Below are 18,959 nucleotides of genomic sequence, written 5' to 3'. Positions count from 1 at the left end.
AAGGCGGGGGGGGGAGAGAGCGCCGGCCCCGGGCGCGCGGCGCTTGGGGAAGGCGGGGGGGGGGAGAGAGCGCCGGCCCCGGGCGCGCGGCGCTTGGGGAAGGCGGGGGGGGGGGAGAGAGCGCTGGCCCCAGAATGCGGCTATGGGGGGGGGGGCGCCCAGCAGGCGAACGGCCACGCCCCCTGGCGCCCGGCAACCCCAAATGGTTGGGGACCACTGGTCTAGACAGTATTTGGTCCTGCAAGGAGGGCAGGGGACTGGACTCGATGACCTCTCGAGGTCCCTTCCAGTCCTAGTATTCTATGAGTCTAAGAGTGGACCTTTCCTACAAAGAATACCCTGGTACGTACTTTGTAAAATTCTGTAGCCTTGTTGTTTAATAGGTCAGACTAGATGGAGGTAGGGAAGCTATATTGGGTTGGGTGGGCACTAATACACAGAAAAATCAGTGGGGGGGGGGGGTCTAAACACAAGTGAGAACCAAAAAGAAGACCCACAGTCTCTGATTTGTCCTTCAGTTGAGAAAAATCCACCCCCCCCCCCCCCACTCCTCTTAGCAGTGGCCTTCAAGGAAAAAGACACTTCCCATCAAGTTCCGGCTCCATCAGTGAGACTGGCATAGAGACTCACACCTGGTGTGATATAGTGGGGGTACCTTGCTGGTTGCTATGCTGGGGCTGTGGGTGACCCCCACTGGTTGCTATCTGTAGCAGGACAGGGGATGAGTCACTAGGCAAGGGTGTCTCAACCTGTCCGACCTGCTACCCCCCCAGGGAGAGAAACAAAGGAAGGTGGAATGCCGCCCCTGGCTGGGGGCAGGGCTGGAAGTGTGTATGTTAGTTTCTGTCTGGGAGCATGGAGGAGACAGCCTAGAGAAAGGGGCTGGAATTTAGGGGCCCAGTCTCCTCCATCTCAAGGCCTGCCCTGTAACCAGATTACATTGATGCTGTGCTGTATCCTGGAGAAGCAATAGACTACCTCTAGTCTGGTGGAGTCTGTCCATGCCATTATGGGGGTGCAGGAGACAGGAAAACCCCAATGCGCCATCACACCTGGCCCTTGGGCTGGAGTAACTATTCTGGGGGCCTGGGGCTAGTAAATTTTGTGGAGGCTGTTCAGGCTGTGCTGTGGTACCAAAATGAGAGGTGCATTGTTTGGGAGGGGGCTGCCAGGGATGGGGTGAGGGGTCTAGGTGGGAGGTAGGGTGTAGGAGTAGGGTCAGGATGGTGGTATGGTTGTCTGGGAAAGAGAGGGCAGAGGATTTGGACTCCTGTGTCACCTGTATCCTGGGTGGGCACATGTGGCTCTGCACTGCCTTGCATTTGCAGGCATCTCTCCTCACCCCTCCTATTGACCACAGTTCTTGTCCAGTGAGAGTGATGAGGAGAGAGCTTGCAACACACCACATGGACAGAGCTCCTGTGTGCTGCTATTCCCCTGGCCGGGAGATAGAAAGAAGGGCAACGGCCGTGTGCAGGGCTGCCTCTCTATTCTCCCCTCCCCACCACCACCACCAGGCAGAGCCTGAGCCCCAGTAGTGGGGATCTTTCACTCTAGATAAGCTAGGGCAGGGGGCTGCTGCAAGGAGTGGGGCGGAGGCCTGTGTCTCATGGGTGGATTTTGTTTGTAGTGTTAAAGCTACCATTGCCACCAGGAGCTTGGAGAATCCCTGGACAGGAAATCTTGCTCTGATCTGGCTGCTCTGCTTAGATGCTGGAGATACCCACTTGGAGTTGAAATGGCATGCAAGAAATCTAAAAGCAAATGTCATACAGCATTTTATAATTGTCTAGAATGTAAATTAGAGGCAAGTTTCAACACCTACAGTATTAGTATACCTATTTTGAATTACATGTTCACTCTCAACATGAGGGATTATTGCAGAAGAGATCATTTATCTGCTCAAGGCTCTTGTCAAGCATGCTACTTGCCCTTTCCTCCTCTATAGCAATGTTAAGACCTTAACTGCAAAGTGGATATTAAAAACCACTTTTTTTTACATACCTTGCACTTTGAGGAACATGAAGTTCACTGGTTGCTTGTGACAATAGTACTGCATTCCTGTGAAGTAAACAAAAAAAATTACATTTCATGAATTAGCTCGGTAGTATTTTCTCCATCTTACACAAATAAAATAAAAGGCTATCCCACAACTTCTGAATCGCTTCTGGATTTTATCTAAAGAGTTATTTAAGATAAAGGAAAATGTTGGCACAAGAACAATGGGAATAAACTGGCCATGAACAAATTCAGAAGTAAGATACGACATAAATTGGCAATAAAAAACATTTCTAACTGTCCATCGAAGGTAGGGATGTTAAATATTGGTTAATTGAATAGTTGATTAACTTCATGAATTTTTATTGGTTACTCAGCTATTCTATAGTCCCCAGGCGTAGGGCCGGCAGCCAGTGTTCTCCAGCCCCACTCGAAGAAGCCCCTGTCACTTCACCCCGCTGTGTCTGTATCAGAGGCAGCAGTGTGAGGTGCCAGGTGGGAGTTGGCCCACAAAGGGAGCAAGTTTAAAAACTAGCTCCCCTTGCGGATCAGCTGCCTGTTGCCCTGTCCAGGGCGGGGGGCTGAGCTCCCGGACCTGGCGCAAGCTGAACCTGAGTCAGGCTTCCTGCCCACTTGGCTTATAATACATTTTAAATACATTGACCTTCCTCTGCAGCATGAAGTGCAAGTCACTTACTGGGATAATCTGGGTTTCTCTCTTAATGAATTCCCAGATATGGTGCCTCTTGATCCCTCCTGTACTCTGCTTGTGGTGCATAATAGTTTAGTCTCCTGAGAGTTATAACATTTTCTCTAACTTTGGTTGTTGGATTTAGTATGCAGGGGCTGGATGTTATTGATGGCCTGTAATATACAGAAGTTCAGATTAGTGAAGTCCTGCGTATCCACTATATATCCACAGACCATTTTTTGCCGATAGTGAAGCAGATGCAAGTACCTCCACAGAGCTCCTTGCCACCCCACCGTGCTGCTGGGCTGAGAGGAGGCAGTGCGGGGGGCCAGGCAGACCCCCTGCTCCTGGTGGAAGAGCACAAGAGGTTCACCTCACTCATTCTGAACATCCCTCTGCACGAGGAGCCCAGTGCCAGCACTGACCTGGCTCAGGGAGATATGCTGCTCACCCCTCACTGCTGTTCTGGCACTACCAGCTACTGCAGCTGAGAGCATGCATGGGGGAGGTCAACTGCCCTGCTCCAAGTAGAGAAGACCCAGCTTTGCAGTGCTGGATCTATGGGGGAAGTGGGGCTGGAATTCTGGGACAGATAGGGGACAGCACCCTGGGCACAGGCTGGGCTACCTGCCCCTAGCTCTCCCAGTCTCTGTGAGCACCTGGGGTGCTGGAATACTCCTGACCGCCTCCTGCAGGGCAGGTAATTTGGTGTCAACAGTGAGGGCTCCTGGCTTGCTGGGGTAGCCCTGGGGGTAATGCATGTTTGAGCCTGAGTGGCAGGGGCTGTCCGCCACCTGCTCTTTGCACCACATCCCATCCAGTAGCTCAGGCCCTTCGGGCAGCACCAAAGTCCCTACCTCATGGCCCAGCTCAGCAGTTCTGACTGCATTCCTAAACAGCAGGGCCTACGCCTGCTATGGGCATTGAAGCGGACAGGACCCCAACACTGTACCCTTCCACGCTGCTGTGATATGACAGAAGGTACTGCTGCTTGGTGCTGTCATTCATGAGCGCCCAGCAACAGCACCAAACAATGCAACATCCATTCCCTTCCTCCCACCGCTTCTTAAGACCTTGCCTCCATGTTGTCCCTTTGCCCCCAGCCTCTGCTTTCCTGCAAAACTCCCGCCCCTCTGTGGGGCTACGTCTGCACTGGCATGATTTTCCGAAAATGCTTTTAATGGCCAATCTAGGCACAGCTAGAAAATGGCGATCGGGGCTTTTTTTTGCGGAAAACACTACTGTGCTGTCTACACTTGCCCTTTTGCGCAAAAGTCTTTCGGAAAAAGACTTTTGCCCGAATGGGAGCAGCATAGTATTTCTGGAAAAGCACTGACGATCTTACATGAGATCGTCAGTGCTTTTCCGGAAATTCAAGCGGCCGGTGTAAACAGCTGGCAAATTTTTCCGCAAAAGCAGATGATTTTGTGGAAAAACTTGCCAGTCTAGACACAGCCTGGGTGCAGATGCAGATGAAGGTAAAACCCAGCTAGTGAATCGGATGAAGGGTTGAGCCTGGCAGATGTGGATTGGAGGCAGATGCACTTTTTTTATGTCCACACAGGACTCTACAGATTAGATGATGTGGTGATCGCTGCTGGCCTTAAACTTTGATTCTGTGACATTGGAACAGTCATCCAACGGTTGTGCCAATTTTCTGTCACTTGTAATTTTAAAGTAAACATATGCTGTAGTTCAAATGAATTAACTCAAGGGAGGCCCTGCAGCCTTTGTTTTAATAGAAGTGGTCTTATCTATGAAATACTGTCATTTTCAAAGACATCTACACTCTCATTTGTGTGGTTACAAATGTGTTGGAGTATTTGGCCTCTTGCATGTTTTGTGCCCTAGAGCTTGATTGAAATGCTTGTGTTTCCACAGGTACCTCAACACGCAGTTTATTAAGAAGAACAAATTAACTGAAGCTGATCTTCAGTATGGCTATGGAGGTGTGGATATAAGTGAACCACTGATGGAAATAGGAGAGGTAAATACAGCACAGCTGACAGCCACCATGGGCTCCAGGGCAAGGTGTGGGGGCAGGGCCAGAGCACTAGCCTTCAGTGATGCCTGGACTATGGTGTGCCTGCCTTCCATCTGTTCCAACCTTTAGGGCCACACGGAGCACCGCTCCGGTGACCATTCAAAGAGGCCTGGGACTACTGTGGCAATGTCAGCTACTGCTCCCTTTGTGTCACAGGGCCTCTTCTCTCCCCCATTGACAGGCATTGATAAGTGCCTCTGAAAGTAATTATAAGGAGTGAACATAAACGGTACATAACACCTTGTATATTTCAGTTGTGTTTTTAAACCATGATTATACACCTTTTTAATTTTAAAAATCTATAGCTTGACTTTCAGTGGTAGTATTCCAAGTATTTGGCACCTTGGAAAATCAGGTTAAAAAGTTTTATAGAGGACTTGTCAGTTACTTACCTGAAAAGCAAAATAAAATGAGCAGAACCTGTGGCTGGGAGAAATCCAAATAGGTATGGCTCTGGGTAAAATATCGTTGATAAAGTAGACCTGGGATTTGTCAAAGGAAGGAATTAGGAATGGAAAAAATAATGGGAGTGCTGTTAATACCTTCTTAGATCTTGCTTCAGTTTGTGGATTTTTAAAGAACTTATTTATTATGGGATAACTTTTCTGTGGTATTTGTATTTTGATAGCTAGCATTAGATATGTGGAGGAAATTAATGATTGAGCCACTGCAAACCATCCTCATTCGAATGCTCCTGCGAGAAATCAAAAAGTGAGTGCTTTCCTGTTTTTATTAGCTACAGTGTCTTTAACCTGGTCTAAAGTTATTGTGGGGGGGGTGGGGGGGTGTGTGTGTGTGTGTGTGTGTGTGTGTGTGTGTGTGTGTGTGTGTTTTTGTAATGGTTTACTTACAGAGGCTCGTGAATTCATTGTAGTTCAGCTAAGCTGCTCCTTATTTTAGTACAAGCCTCATCTTTCGAACATGCTGATATTACCTCATTAATGTATCAAAAGCTTTAGCTGTTGAAAACATAAACACTTTTGTTGCAATTTACTTTTGCACAAAAAGAATGAGGTGGAAAATGTAAATGTCTATAATGAGGCCTGGAAGAATTTGATGATGTTATTTGGTAATTCAATTGTGAATACAGTAAAACTCCAGTTGTCTGGCATCCAGTGGTCCGGCACTCCTGCTAGTCCAGCACCACCTGGAACCAGCAAGTGCTCCAGGCAGCCAGACAATTGGAGCTGCTCTGCCCCGGATTCCCAGAGTCAGCCACTGGTCAGTTTCAGCAGCGTCTGACTTGGGGATTCCCGGGGCAGAGCAGCTGGGGTGCTGCCAGGTTGGTCCTGCAGTGCCACCTCCCCATCCCTCCCACCCCAGACCCTTCATAGCCCCCCCCCCTTCCGATAGTCCGGCATATCTGATAATCAGGCATCCCCTGGCTCCTAAAGGTGCTGGATTATCGGAAGTTTACTCTATTGATTTCTCTTTTTAATTTTTTTTTTTTCTATTTAAATAAATTTCCAGTTTCACACTGGAGCTGCAGGGGTCTGCTATGTCCAGTACTGGTGACACTGGATCTTTGCAGCTGCAAGGTGCACAGAAAGCTGCCACTTTGGCAGGGCAGAGCAGATGCAACTGAGGGAAGCCGCCCTCTTACTGAATGCCTTCTTTCTAGGGATGGTCCCCACACGCCTAGCTGTTGTGTGAGTGAGTGGGACTATGACAGTGGGGTTGTGGGAAGTTGTCTGTGGAGCTGATTTCTTGTAGGTCCAAAGTTTGCAGGAGGTTGTGCTTGCAAATATAACTACTGGGTTGTGTGTGTGTTTTTTTTTTAATCAATTTCACTGTCAGGTGGTACAATGTTTACTGAGAACTAACTGTTCAAATCAAATCCTGGCCAGCCTAACTATAGTTCAGACGGACTGTTCTTTAGTATCTAATACTTGAGACTGGAACTCTGATTTCTCCTCTTCTAATGCTTAGTTGAAGAGAAACCTAGAGCTATATATTGTTTGTGGCTCACATTATTCATCTGTGTAATGGAGATGTTTACCTACTGCATATCAGGAAGAATCTTGTGAAGGTTAGTATTTCTGCACTGGTTGAATATAGTCACATGAAACACTTTGAACTGGCTTAATAGTGTACCAGTAAGTATTAGTAGAGGTTGAACCTCCCTTGTCAAGAACCCTCGGGACCTGAATTGTCCCGAACAACGGGGTTTGGCAGACGAGGGGAGGTCAAGGCTTCCTACCTGTAGCTGTAGGCTCTGCTGCCAGTGGGGCTGCATTCCCTGCTGCCTACCGCTGTCTCCAGTCCCACATGGTTCCAAGCCTCTCTGGGGCTGTGTCCCCCACCATGCCAGTCCTGGATTGCGGTTGTCCCCACTGCACCCTCACCATGATGCTGGTCTGGGCTGCGTGCCCAGCTGACTCGAGCCCCAGCTGGGGCTAGGGATGTAATAGTGAAGTCAGTTAACCAAGAAGCAAAAGCTTATAGGTTAATGCTATAGACTACACATATTGTCCTCCTCCTCCCCCCCTGCCAGTAAATTTTTTAGCAGGCTGGTAAGCAGCCCAGCTCAGTCCTGCTTTGCAATGGATCCAGGGCCAACCCCTGAAGCAGCTCTGCATTTCAAGTGTATTAGGAGCCAGGTGAGCAGACAGTCCGGCTCAGTCCCAGCTCATGCCTATCTGGGAGCTCAGAACCCCCCTAGACAGGGGCTGCTGCCACCCCATATTGCTGCCTCTTCATCACACAGGACACCACACACCACAGGACAACAGGCAGCAAGGGTAGCGCAGGCAGCAGCACAAGGTGGCAGGGGACTCCTCGGGAGTGAGTCCGGGAGCACACTGGCTGCCGGCTCTGCCCCCAGGGACTATAGCATAGTCCACCAATGGATAAAAATTTGTGAGGTTACTCAACTATTCAATTAACTGATACTTAACATCCCTAGTTGAGGCTGAGGTCCCTGCCACTAGACTGCACTTCTGGACCACACCAGCCCTGACTGAGGCTATGCTTCTCACAGTGCCAGCCCCAGCCGAGGCTGCACCACTGGCCACCGACCCTGCTACCTTCTCTCCTGGCTCAGGCTGTGCTCCTTGCTACTGGCCCTAGCCAGGACTGTGCTCTCCCATGCACGGCCCTGCTGGGGCTGAGCTCCCCACTGCCAGCCCAGCCTGATAGACCACAGATGTTGCCTGGCCAGAGAGTACTGGATTTTAGAGGTTCAACCTGTATTTCACCTTGCTCCTTTCAACTGGATTTTATGAAAATCTGCTGTTGACAGATAATATAGCTTTCTAAAATGTTATTCCAAACCCTGTAAGATATTTAATAATGTTTAGCACTACTGAAGGCCACTTCTTCTAGAGCCAACATGAACATTGATTCAATGATAAATTGGATGTTACATAATAATGATAATATCTTAACACTTATTACTCTGAACAAGAGTCATAAAGGTATACAGGTTGGACCTCCCTGGTCTGGCACCCTTGGGACCTGAGCAATCCTCTGGGAAGGTCCTCTTCCCCTCAACCTGCTTCCTGTCCCTGCTCCTGGCTGGACTACACAGCTTCCCTGCCCCTACTACCATAACTGCTGCTTCAGCTGGCTCGGCAGCCAACCTGCTACCATAACTGCTGACCTGCTGTGGCCCCAGCTGGGTTACCGCATCCGCAAACGAGCTTCCCCTGCGGGGCTGCCGTGGCCAGGCTGACACTGCTTTCCCCACTGCCAGACCAGCATGCAGCCCCCATCAGGTTGTCTCAGCACAGCCCCAATGCCAGGTCAGCATGCATGGACTGCCTTAGCCCCAGCTGGGTTGCCGAGCTGCTTATTCCTGGCCCCGCTACCACCAGCCTTGCCTTGCACAGGGCTTTCAGCTACTGGTCTTCCAAGCATGGATGTTGCCAGACCAGAAAGTCCTGGTTTAGGGAGGTGCAACCTGTATCATTTAGTAGTATAGAAGTTTCTGTGTAGTTACAATAAGTCTGAACAGCATGGATTCTCATCTTGATTATTTATTAGCTGACCTGAATGTGAATGATGCTACTGAGATAGAGGGGCCTGATCAATGAAAACAGGCTATTTCCTTGGAAGAGGATGCTGACACACTTATTAGAAAGGGCTGTTTATTGTCAATCTTGAAGCATCACTTTCAGTAGTTATAAAAATGATCACATATGCTTCACAGTGGTGAATTAGCTAATTATAGGCCTAATCCAAAGACTGTTGTCAGTGGAAAGATTCTCATTGATTTCAGTAGGCTTTTGATAAGAGCCTATAAGAGAATAGGATTGATTACTTGATTTAAAAAAACAGAAAGTACTGTGCCTCTAGGTCTCCAAGCGGCATTATTGTCACATGCCTAGACCCGATTTCTTTTTTCTGTTCTGTCACAGGCAGTGCTGGGTAGATGGAGAAATGCCTTGCTCCAAGTCATTTCACATCTGTTCCATAGTTTCCCTGTCTGTAAAATAAAGACCATGAGTTTCCTTTCTAAAGCAGCTTACAAGCTATACATGATGAAATGCGCTAACAAGAGAGAGCTGATAATGGTTACAAAGAATTATTTTTCTAGTACTGAACAGTACAGTCATTGTTGTCAGATCCTTTACAATTTTGACTTTTTTGAACTAAGCACAAATACTACTATAATGTATCATCTATAATTAGTACAAGCCATGTTGCAAGCAATTAATATTATGGCAAACAGTAATTGTAAAGATTTTAGTGGCAACCATAGTAGCTGTTCTTTTAGAATCAAGTTTAGCAGTGCAGGGATTGCATATTATCTCTGTAGGAAGAAAAAAATTAACTCTTATTTCGCACACAGCGATAACTTAAGTAATAAATATTACATAAAGTGGCTGGAACATGGGACAATATTAAAAAAAACTAAGTTAGATGCACACTTATCATGACGAGTATTGTATATGCAAACCTGAACATAAAAGTGAATTTTGCTTCATGTGGTTACTTATGTGCACTGAGAAATGTTTTTTTTTTTTTTTTTTTTTTTTTTTTAAATCATAACAGTAAATAGAAGGGGAATTATACCTCTTATGATGGGAACTTTTTAATGCATAACACAATATAAAATTAGTAAATAGTAATAAACAAGGTTGTAGCCTGAGAATATTAGAGGCACAAGGTGGGTGAGGGATAATCTTCAATTGGACCAATCTCCGTTGGTGAGAGACAAGCTTTTGGGCTACGAAGAGTTCTTCCTCAGGGACTCGGAGATTTAATGTCACAGTTAAATATAAGTTTGATCAGCTAATTCAGCATAAGAAGTGAGCACATACGCTAAGGGACCTTTCAAAGTAAGTGACCTGTTAACACCCAGGAGTCATAAAACAAAAAAAGGGATTTTGTGAGTTGCAGATTTGTTGCCATAAGTCAAGTGTCTTCATCAAAGCCATGGTTGATAGCATCTAGCAAAGTTATGCATTTCAGCTCCCAGGCTTGTCTTTTGAAAGTGTTGTGTAGGTTTCCTTTGAAGATGAGGACTGTTAGGTCAGATATAGACAGATCATTTTGTGACGAGTGTTTATCGACGAGTGATATGTTTTTCTCTTACTGTTTTTCTATATGAGTTCATGCAAGACTATCTTGATTGCCTTTCTGTTTTTGTCTGCACAATAGTTATTGGGACATACAGTGCTCTGGAAGAGTTAGACCACATGTTGAGCTAGGTATTTAGAATCATAGAGCTGGAGGAGACCTCAGGAGGTCTTCAGGTCCAGCCTCCTGCCAAAGGCAGGACCAATCGCAACTAATCAACCCAGCCAGGGCTTTTGTCAAGCCGAGACTCAAACTCTAGGGATGGAGTTTCTACCACCTCCTTGGATAACCCATTCCAGTACTTCACCACTCTCCTAGTGAAATAGTTTTACCTAATGTCCAACCTAGACCTCTCCCACTGTAACTTGAAACTGTTGTTCCTTGTTCTGCCATCCGTCACTACTGTGAACAGCCTCTCTCCATCCTCTTTGGAACCTCCCATCAGGAAGTTGAAGGCTGCTATTAAATCTCCCCTCTTCTCTTCTGCAAACTAAACAAACCCAAGTCCCTCAACCTCTCCTCGTAGGTCATGCGCTCCAGCCCCTTAATCATTTTGGTCACTCTCAGTTGGACTGTCTCCAATGCGTCCATATCCTTTCTATAGTGGAGGGCCCAGAACTGGACACAATACTCCAGGTGTGGCCTCACCAGAGCTGAATAAAGGGGAATAATCACTTCTCTAGATCTATCAGAAATAACAGTGCAAAGGTGGGGGTCAGGGGAGGCTGCCATAGAACAACCTCTGGCTGCAGTGGGCCTGGGCTCGCTGCAGACAGAGGATGCTCTGTGGCAGCCACCCTTGTCTGCAGGGAGGTCCGAGCTCCTCGGACAGAGGCTTCTCCAGTTGTGATGCGAAGTACTTTCCTGGACCTGAGGAAGAGTTCTTCATAACTTGAAAGCTTCTCAGTCACCGACAGATATCAGTAACAAAAGAGTTTACATCCCCCACCTTGTTTCTCTTTTATTCCACCTGAAACTGTTGATGTACTAGAAATAGTTTTTATTGCTAGATTGTCAGTATGTTATAGAAAAATAATCATACATTGTGTGAAGGTTTTTTTTAGAGCAAAATATACTGAACAATTGAATTTCTTAATAAAGGCCTCTGACTAAAATCTAAACCACATTTATAGTTATGTTTTTAACTTAGTACACGTCACAGTTATTCTGTGTTAAAAATAAGCCTGTAAATGCGTATTAGTTTTAAAGTAAGACAGCAAAATATAGCTGGCTAGGAGACTTAAAAAATAATCCTAAATATAACACACTTTGTTCCCCCCCTCCAGCCCAAGCTATACTTCTACAAGGCAAGCTGAATGTCAACTTTTGCATTTGTGTTTGAATACAGCAGGAGGCAGACAAGATCATGAATTGTGAGGAAAATTCAAGTATGAAATACCTAAATGCAGAAATAATCTGGAAAGGACTGAAGTGCTAGTCATTACTAGAAACTGCTGGTTACAAAAGACTTTTCTATTAAACATGTATACCTAACTCTCTTTTACTAGCTATGACATGACTGATAGCTGAATTCAGTAGCATTCAGAAAAATAAATGTAAAAATTGCTATTTTAGTCTTCCATACTCTGTCAATGACTTCTGTATCAAATAGGTTAACAAGCCTTAAAGGTTTTATTAAGGCACAGCTTGTTCAAAAATCAAATTGAGTTCTTCCTGATGGTATCTTTTCATAATCATTACAAACAAATATATAACCATATAGATGAATTTGTTGACAACATTTTCAGTATAAGTTACTCTTCAATATTTGTTTGCTTTTGCAATGTTGAATATTGGCATTAGTGCACACAAATGATTAATAAACAAATAGATATGAATTGGGATACATACTTAAAAATAAGGTACTATGGGTAAAGTAACCTGAATCTATTTTTTTAAACAGCTTTTTAGTCACATTTATTAATAGAACTTTGAATCTTAAGTAGTAATTGGAAATGAACATTTCTTCTGGTTACTTAAGTATAGTGTCATGTTAATTCTTTATTTTCAAGGCCATTTCATGTAAACATGAGCTTTCCTCACAAGGATATAGGTAGTGTTTTCACAAGGATAGTCAGTGTTTTTACTGTTATATCCTGAGCCATAGAGGTGCATGTTTGTCAGTTATGTAGTATACAATACACAGTTGTGTCAGTTCATCACTATCATTTAGTTCTTAAAAAGGCCTAAGTGTGGTAGTCTTTGTGGTATTTGTAGGATTTGATTGACAGATCATCTGATGTACCAGATAAATGCATAGTAATTAAGTTTACCATAAGGGTGTATAAATACATTTTTAAGAGAATAATCTATAGAAAGATTATCCTGCTCAGAAATAAATTTATGTGCTCATCTGACCTATTAGAAACTTCCTATTGTAAAGTACCTTGGTGGGCATTGTCACTTCTGAAGAACCATTTTTAAAACCCTGACATGGCTTGAAATATGAGAAGAACCAAATAGTGTTCATTTGCCTCTGGGAGTATTGCATTCTTAGTTTTTGTGAGCCAAATTGTACTACCTTTGTAATGCAGTCCTTTAGTCATGATTTGAAATACTCACATAATAGCATACCTGTTGTGGAAGAGTGAATGAACTAGGTATATTAGCATGTACTAGTTTACATAATTAAGCGATAAACCTGGATCACCAGTCAATCCTAATGATTACAGGCAGTCCCCGGGTTACGTACAAGATAGGGACTGTAGGTTTGTTCTTAAGTTGAATCTGTATGTAAGTCGGAACTGGCATCCAGATTGAGCCGCTACTGAAACTGACCAGCGGCTGACTACAGGAAGCCCGAGGCAGAGTTGCTCTGCCCCGGGCTTCCTGGAATCAGCCGCTGATCAGTTTCAACAGGCTGAATCTGGACACCAGTTCTTACATACAGATTCAACTTAAGAACCCCAGGTGTCCCCAAGTCAGCTGCTGCTGAAACTGATCAGCAGCTGATTCCAGGAAGCCCAGGGCAGAGCAACTCTGCCTCGGGCTTCCTGTAGTCAGCGCTGGTCAGTTTCAGCAGCGGCTGACTTGGGGACGCCTGGGGCAGAGCAGCTTGGGTGCTGCTGGGTTGCTCCAGTAGCACCGCTCCTCGGCGCTACTGTACCAACCCAGCAGCACCCAAGCTGCTCTGCCCCAGGCGTCCTGATTCAGCCGCTGCTGAAACTGACTAGCAGTGGCTGAATCAGGACGCCTGGGGCAGGGCAGACCAACTGGCAGCACCCCAGCTGCTGTACCACCGGCGTCCGGAGCAAAGCCGCGGAGCACAGGAGCAGCGGGACAGCCCAGACGCGCTGCGGCTGTCCGGCTGTCCTGCTGCCTGCGTGCTCTGCGGCTTCGCTCCCCGTCTCCCTGGTCTGCTGTCCCGCTGCCGGCGTCCTCCGAGGCTTTGCTCCCCGTCTCCCTGGTCTGCTGGTCTCCAGACATAAGACAGAGACATAAGTCGGATCCGCGTAAGTCAGGGACTGCCTGCACGTACATTAAGGATGTTAAATTGACTACTCCATTAGCTGATTCAATGCAATGGAATTTCCATCGACTACTCAATTAGTTGATAAGGAGAGAACCCACAGAGCTGCAGTGTCTGGGACCAGGTGTGGGATTGGACAGCTGAGTCCCAGCTCACGCCCGATCCTCCACTATGCCTCTGCCTCCTCTGCTGCCCTCCCCACTGCACAGAGATGGTGCTGGGGGGAACCAACTTTTAAGACCGCTTTCCCTAACGCCGGCAGCAAGTGCGGGGAGAAGCGACTAGCTGAGTAGTGACTTGACTACCCGATAAGCCTAGGCTTATCAGGTAATCGAGTCAGTTAAGGTATGTCTACACTTGCACCCTAGTTTGAACTAGGGATGCAAATGTAGGCATTCGAAATAGTCAGTGAAGCGGGGATTTAAATATCCCACGCTTCATTAGCATGATCTCACCAGCGCTTGACTCTGATCAATAGCTGTTTCGAAAGTGAAAGTGTACGCCGGAGCACGTTAGTTCAAACCAAACCCCTTGGTTCGAACTAACATTACTCATTTTGTAAAATTTGCATCCCTAGTTCGAAGTAGGGTGCAAGTATAGACATACCCTTACATCCCTAACATGCATCAACCCCTCCCCCCTTGTTGCCTCAGTATCAGAGGCTGGGGAATGGGAGGCAGGAGCCGGTGCCTGTGAAGAGCCAGCTTTTAAGTCTGCTCCCTGTGTGTGCCAGCTGCTGCGGAGCTACCTGCTCCCTTCTCCTACCCCAGTACTTCCCACAGAGGCAGCAGCATGGGGGGTGGGGGAGGCAGGTAGGAGCCAGTACACAGGGGAAGCGGGCTCCCTATACATACTGGCTCTTGCAGAAGTATGTGCCTCCCCTTTCTTCCCCCTGTCCTTGCCCTGCTGCCTCTGTACCCTCCCCCCCAATTTAAACATGTAACTGCTAAAATTTTCAGCGATGACACATTCATACAAGTACACATTTTTTTAATATCTCTAGAGTAAACCAGAAAATGTTTGCCAATATAACTATACCAGCAAACCTACATAGACATAGCTTCTATCAGGAAAACTAGGCTTTCGCTTTTGCAACTTATACCAATTTTCTAAAAGAGACAGATCATACTCTCAAAAACAGTTTTTAGATGATATATGGGTTTCTAAATAAAGGTTATTGCCAATATAAAAATGTATTAAAAATGACACTGCAAACCCATGTTATTATACTAACGAAAGTTGGTAGTGCATACCAGGCCTGTGCTGCTTCAATGGGCCACGTTCTGTCACTAAATCTAAGAGCCCTTTAAAAGACTTTTTTTCTTCTACTTCATATATATGTGTCTATTTTGTCTGGACTATGTTTGTTTCCCTTGTCTGTTCTAGGTGTCTTGGTTTATGAGTTTCGTTATTGTAGGTACATATAAAGCTGTTGGTACTGGTTGCTCCAAAACATGATTAACACCAGCAAGAAGGCAAGACTGTAGATGTGATATGTCTATAACAGGCACATCTGCTGCTTTTTTGTCTTGGCAAAGGTCACTTTTTTTATTGATGCCCTTTCTATGTGAATTCATCATTTAGGAGACAGTTTTGAATCATTCTCTTTGGATCCTCCATAGGAGCTGTCATCAGAGTGACTGAAAAATTTCTCTGGATCCAAGGGCAGCTTGCTCCTTAGGTGCAAAGAGATATCAGAAAACTTCAAATCTTAGAATTACTCACATGGTGCTTAAAGAGGCAGTGGTTTCAGTGTATAGTGCAGAGGTGGGGAACCTAAGGCCTGGGGGCTGGATGCAGCCCCTGGCTTGCCTGGATACAGCCCCTGTGGCGTTAGGGCCCCCCAGCATTGAAGAGCCCACGCTGGTGAGGGATGAGATTGTTTGTGGTGGTTTGTTAGTTTGTTTGTTTGTTTGTTTGTTTGTTTCTTTACTCATTTGTGTGCAGCCCCTGACTGACTTTTCTGTGGGTCAGTGACCCAACCCAAGAAAGGTTCCTCCACCACTAGTATAGTAGATCCACCAGATATTTCAAAACAGATGCTGAAGCGTCATTTGGTGTGATTTAGTGTTTGGTCCTTGACAACATAGTTTCTCTTCTGACAAAATCTCTTCCTCCTCTAGACAGGACCTGCGAGGTTTTAATCCACCTTATTTCCAGCAGAAATAAGCCATTGCCAGGTCGTTCTGGCATCCAGCATCTTGCCTGTTTCACAGGGACTATTTCCAATTTTAGATAGGTTTAGGATTGCTCAAAGTTATGAATACTTTTTATCGTGGTCTCTATACATGTTTAGCCTTTTGCTCCTCTGGACTATTTTTGCTGTTGAACCATCTGATCTTTTTGATAGCAGCCTCTTGCTTCTCTGTTTTAGAGCAAGTATATTAGTGAGTTTCTCAACCAGTGTTACAAGTACCCTTAGGGGTACTTGAGAGAAGTCGGGGGGGGGGGGAGAGGGGAAGATACATCAACACAACTGAATTTTTGTTTCAAGTTGTACAGAGCTTTATTATTTTTATACTTTTTACACCCAAAAATTTCATCGCCTGCCCAGCTACAATTAAGTTGTTTAAACAAATACATTGTAATGGTAGAAAAAACTTGTGTGTCTGAAAACTGTAGGTACCGGGGGTACATATTTTTTTAAAGGGAAGGGTACTTTTAAAAAAAAAAAAGTTGAGACGCTCCTCTAAAGGACCAGAAGAAAACTTGTGCTGTTGCTACTCTTCACATAAAAGGGACAAATACTTGATCCATTCTCTGTGGACATTCTCTGGTTTGGAGAGCATTTGTACATGAAGAGCCATCAAGTAGAGATGATACGGGGATTAAAACAATGTGCTGTCTGAGTGAACGTTTGACAAAAATGACCATTGTTGACTCAGAGAGGAGCTAATGATGGCTGTAAGTTATGAAGGATCAAAGTATTGATTAGATGAAACATCACAATTTTTGTAGCAGTTTTGTTCTTCACTATTATGCTGAAATCTACTAAAGCAAATATTTTGAAAAGCCAGCATCAGACTGCATCATTGAGAGGAGGAGGAAGATTTGGGGGGAGAGGAGAACAAGGGGAGAGGCATAGTATTAGAGAAAGCAGCTTGGAGATTGAAGAGTGCAGAAGAGAACACAAGAAATTGAGCAGACCAATTCAAAGGCAGACTTGATAAGAGCAAATATATCAGAGCAAAATGAAAGGAACTTGAGAATTCTAGAGAGCAAGAATATAAAAGATATATTCACAGTAGTCAGAGTTCCTACTAAAATATTTTCACTGCAACAAAGGGTGTAATAGAATGTCAGAGTTCTGACTGAAGGTGATGAGATGAAACACAGGTGGATGGATTACTGTTCCAGTCTTCTCAGAGCCACTTGAAATATAGGATGACAGAAAAGAGAATACAGAGACAGAGATACCAGTCCTGTGAGAGGAAGGGCTGTGTGCCATTATGAAAATGAAGCTTGTGAAAACCCCCAAATAACCTACCAATAGAATTGCTGAAAGTGATTGGTGACCACTATATTGATCTTGTGGAAAATTTGCAACAGTGTATTAATGACGAGAAATTGGACAGACAGCTGAATGGAGGGAATCTTTCTGCCCTGACCAAAGAAAGGGGATAATACAGAGTGCAATAACTATTGTATATTTCCCTGCTATGATGTGCATTCAAGTGCTCTGATGTACATGATTCTGGATTGCATGAAGTTAATGATAGAAGCAGCGCTGTCACCACAACCAGCTGGTTTCAGAGAGGGACGAGGCATATGATCAAATTGAGGATGCCATGTCATATTGAAAAACATAGATATTGTGTTTCATTGATTTCTCCAAAGTGTGTGTTTGTCATCTGATATGATGGTCTCTGAAGATACAGACAAACATGGGGATTCCAAAGCATCTTGTTGAACTTATTAGTATCTAATGTCATTAACAGAGCAGGATGTAAACAGCAGCGGGCGACCTGTAAGTGGTTACATTTTTTTTCATTGGGCAGGATGTGAGATGCGGGTGGGGGGAGCTCAGATTTGGTCCCCAAATCTTTTCAGCTTATACAAAGAATTGATTATGTGAGAAGCCCTCCAAGGTTTTGATAAAGTGGAAGGAGTTGGGGTTCCTCTTGATGGACACTTCTTAACTAACTTCAGGAATGCTGGTATGATGCTTTTTACTGCAACGATCAATGCAATGAACATAGACACCTATAAAAACTGTTAGTGAGGAATATGGGTTATTCCTGAATGTGGTCAAAACTAAATTATCTTGAAACAATAACAGGATGCAAATGGACATGACAATTCAGGTCCAGACAGCAGATAGGTCTGGATCCCAAGTAAACAGATGTATCTAACAAAGATATCTACACCAAAAAAATTCAGAAATCACCAGTGATGGCTTGGCCAGCCATGGTTTTCCTTACAAAACTGTGGAAAAAACATGGCATCTTGTAGTGTTCAAAGGTTCAATGGGTGAAAAGCTTAAGCATTCTCCATCACTATTTATGAATAGAATCCTGAGGCACAAATGCTATTTGACAAGAAGAAATCTGAAGCCTTTGAGGTATTGTGCTAGTGAAAATACTTGTCTCCGGGATGGGAAAGACACATGCATATATTGAAATATTATTGGAAAGAAGATGACACTGCTCTTGGAAATCAGCAAGTGCAAGCTTACATTCATGGGTCACATCTGATATAGAGATAAGAATCTGGAAACACTTTATCATGGAAGGAGTGGTGCTGAGTTATTTTAGCAAAGAATGACCAGTATGGAGATGAATAGATTGTGCAGGATATCATTGGGAGATCATTTGCTCAGTGTGCAAGTGATGGGACAAAATTTGAGACAAGAATAAATGGATTTTACTTACCTATTTCTTAATAAGCTGGAGTTGATAGACTTGAGTAGCATGTTGCTGTATTTTTTGTATTATTGTTAATGCATCCAGTACTTAATAATTATTCTATGGAGGCTGGCAGTAACTTACGCATTATGTCAAGAGGGTCCATGTCTCATGTTGTCCTTATTAGTTATACTGTTTCTTAGGAACACGCATTTGTTTTTGCCTATTTCAGTGATCGATGTGGAGAAGACCCAAACCAGAAAGTAATCCATGGGGTTATTAACTCCTTTGTTCATGTTGAACAGTATAAGAAAAAATTCCCCCTAAAGGTAAAAATGCATGATTGCTTGGGGTATTTTTAATTGTGAATATTCATAATTTAATACCTTG

General features: G+C 44.8%; 1 protein-coding gene across 5 annotated transcripts in view; it reads left to right on the top strand.

Moving 5' to 3' along the window:
- Positions 1 to 18,959, top strand: part of CUL2 (cullin 2) — an 89,418-nt gene that overhangs the window by 29,563 nt on the left and 40,896 nt on the right. For 4 of the 5 annotated variants that reach the window (XM_014578525.3, XM_006133006.4, XM_075922690.1 and 1 more), the window contains 3 exons: positions 4,571 to 4,676; positions 5,362 to 5,444; positions 18,802 to 18,898. In XM_014578525.3, coding sequence (XP_014434011.1) covers positions 4,571 to 4,676; positions 5,362 to 5,444; positions 18,802 to 18,898 — 286 coding nt within the window. Of the gene's footprint in view, positions 1 to 4,570; positions 4,677 to 5,361; positions 5,445 to 11,542; positions 11,630 to 18,801; positions 18,899 to 18,959 lie in introns of all 5 variants that reach the window. The other variant, XM_075922692.1, reaches the window with a different exon arrangement.

The sequence above is a fragment of the Pelodiscus sinensis genome, chromosome 2 (assembly GCF_049634645.1).
Source record: "Pelodiscus sinensis isolate JC-2024 chromosome 2, ASM4963464v1, whole genome shotgun sequence".
Lineage (NCBI taxonomy): Eukaryota > Metazoa > Chordata > Testudines > Trionychidae > Pelodiscus > Pelodiscus sinensis.
Note: the sequence above shows the minus strand (reverse complement) of the source record. Positions and strands in the feature narration are given on the sequence as shown.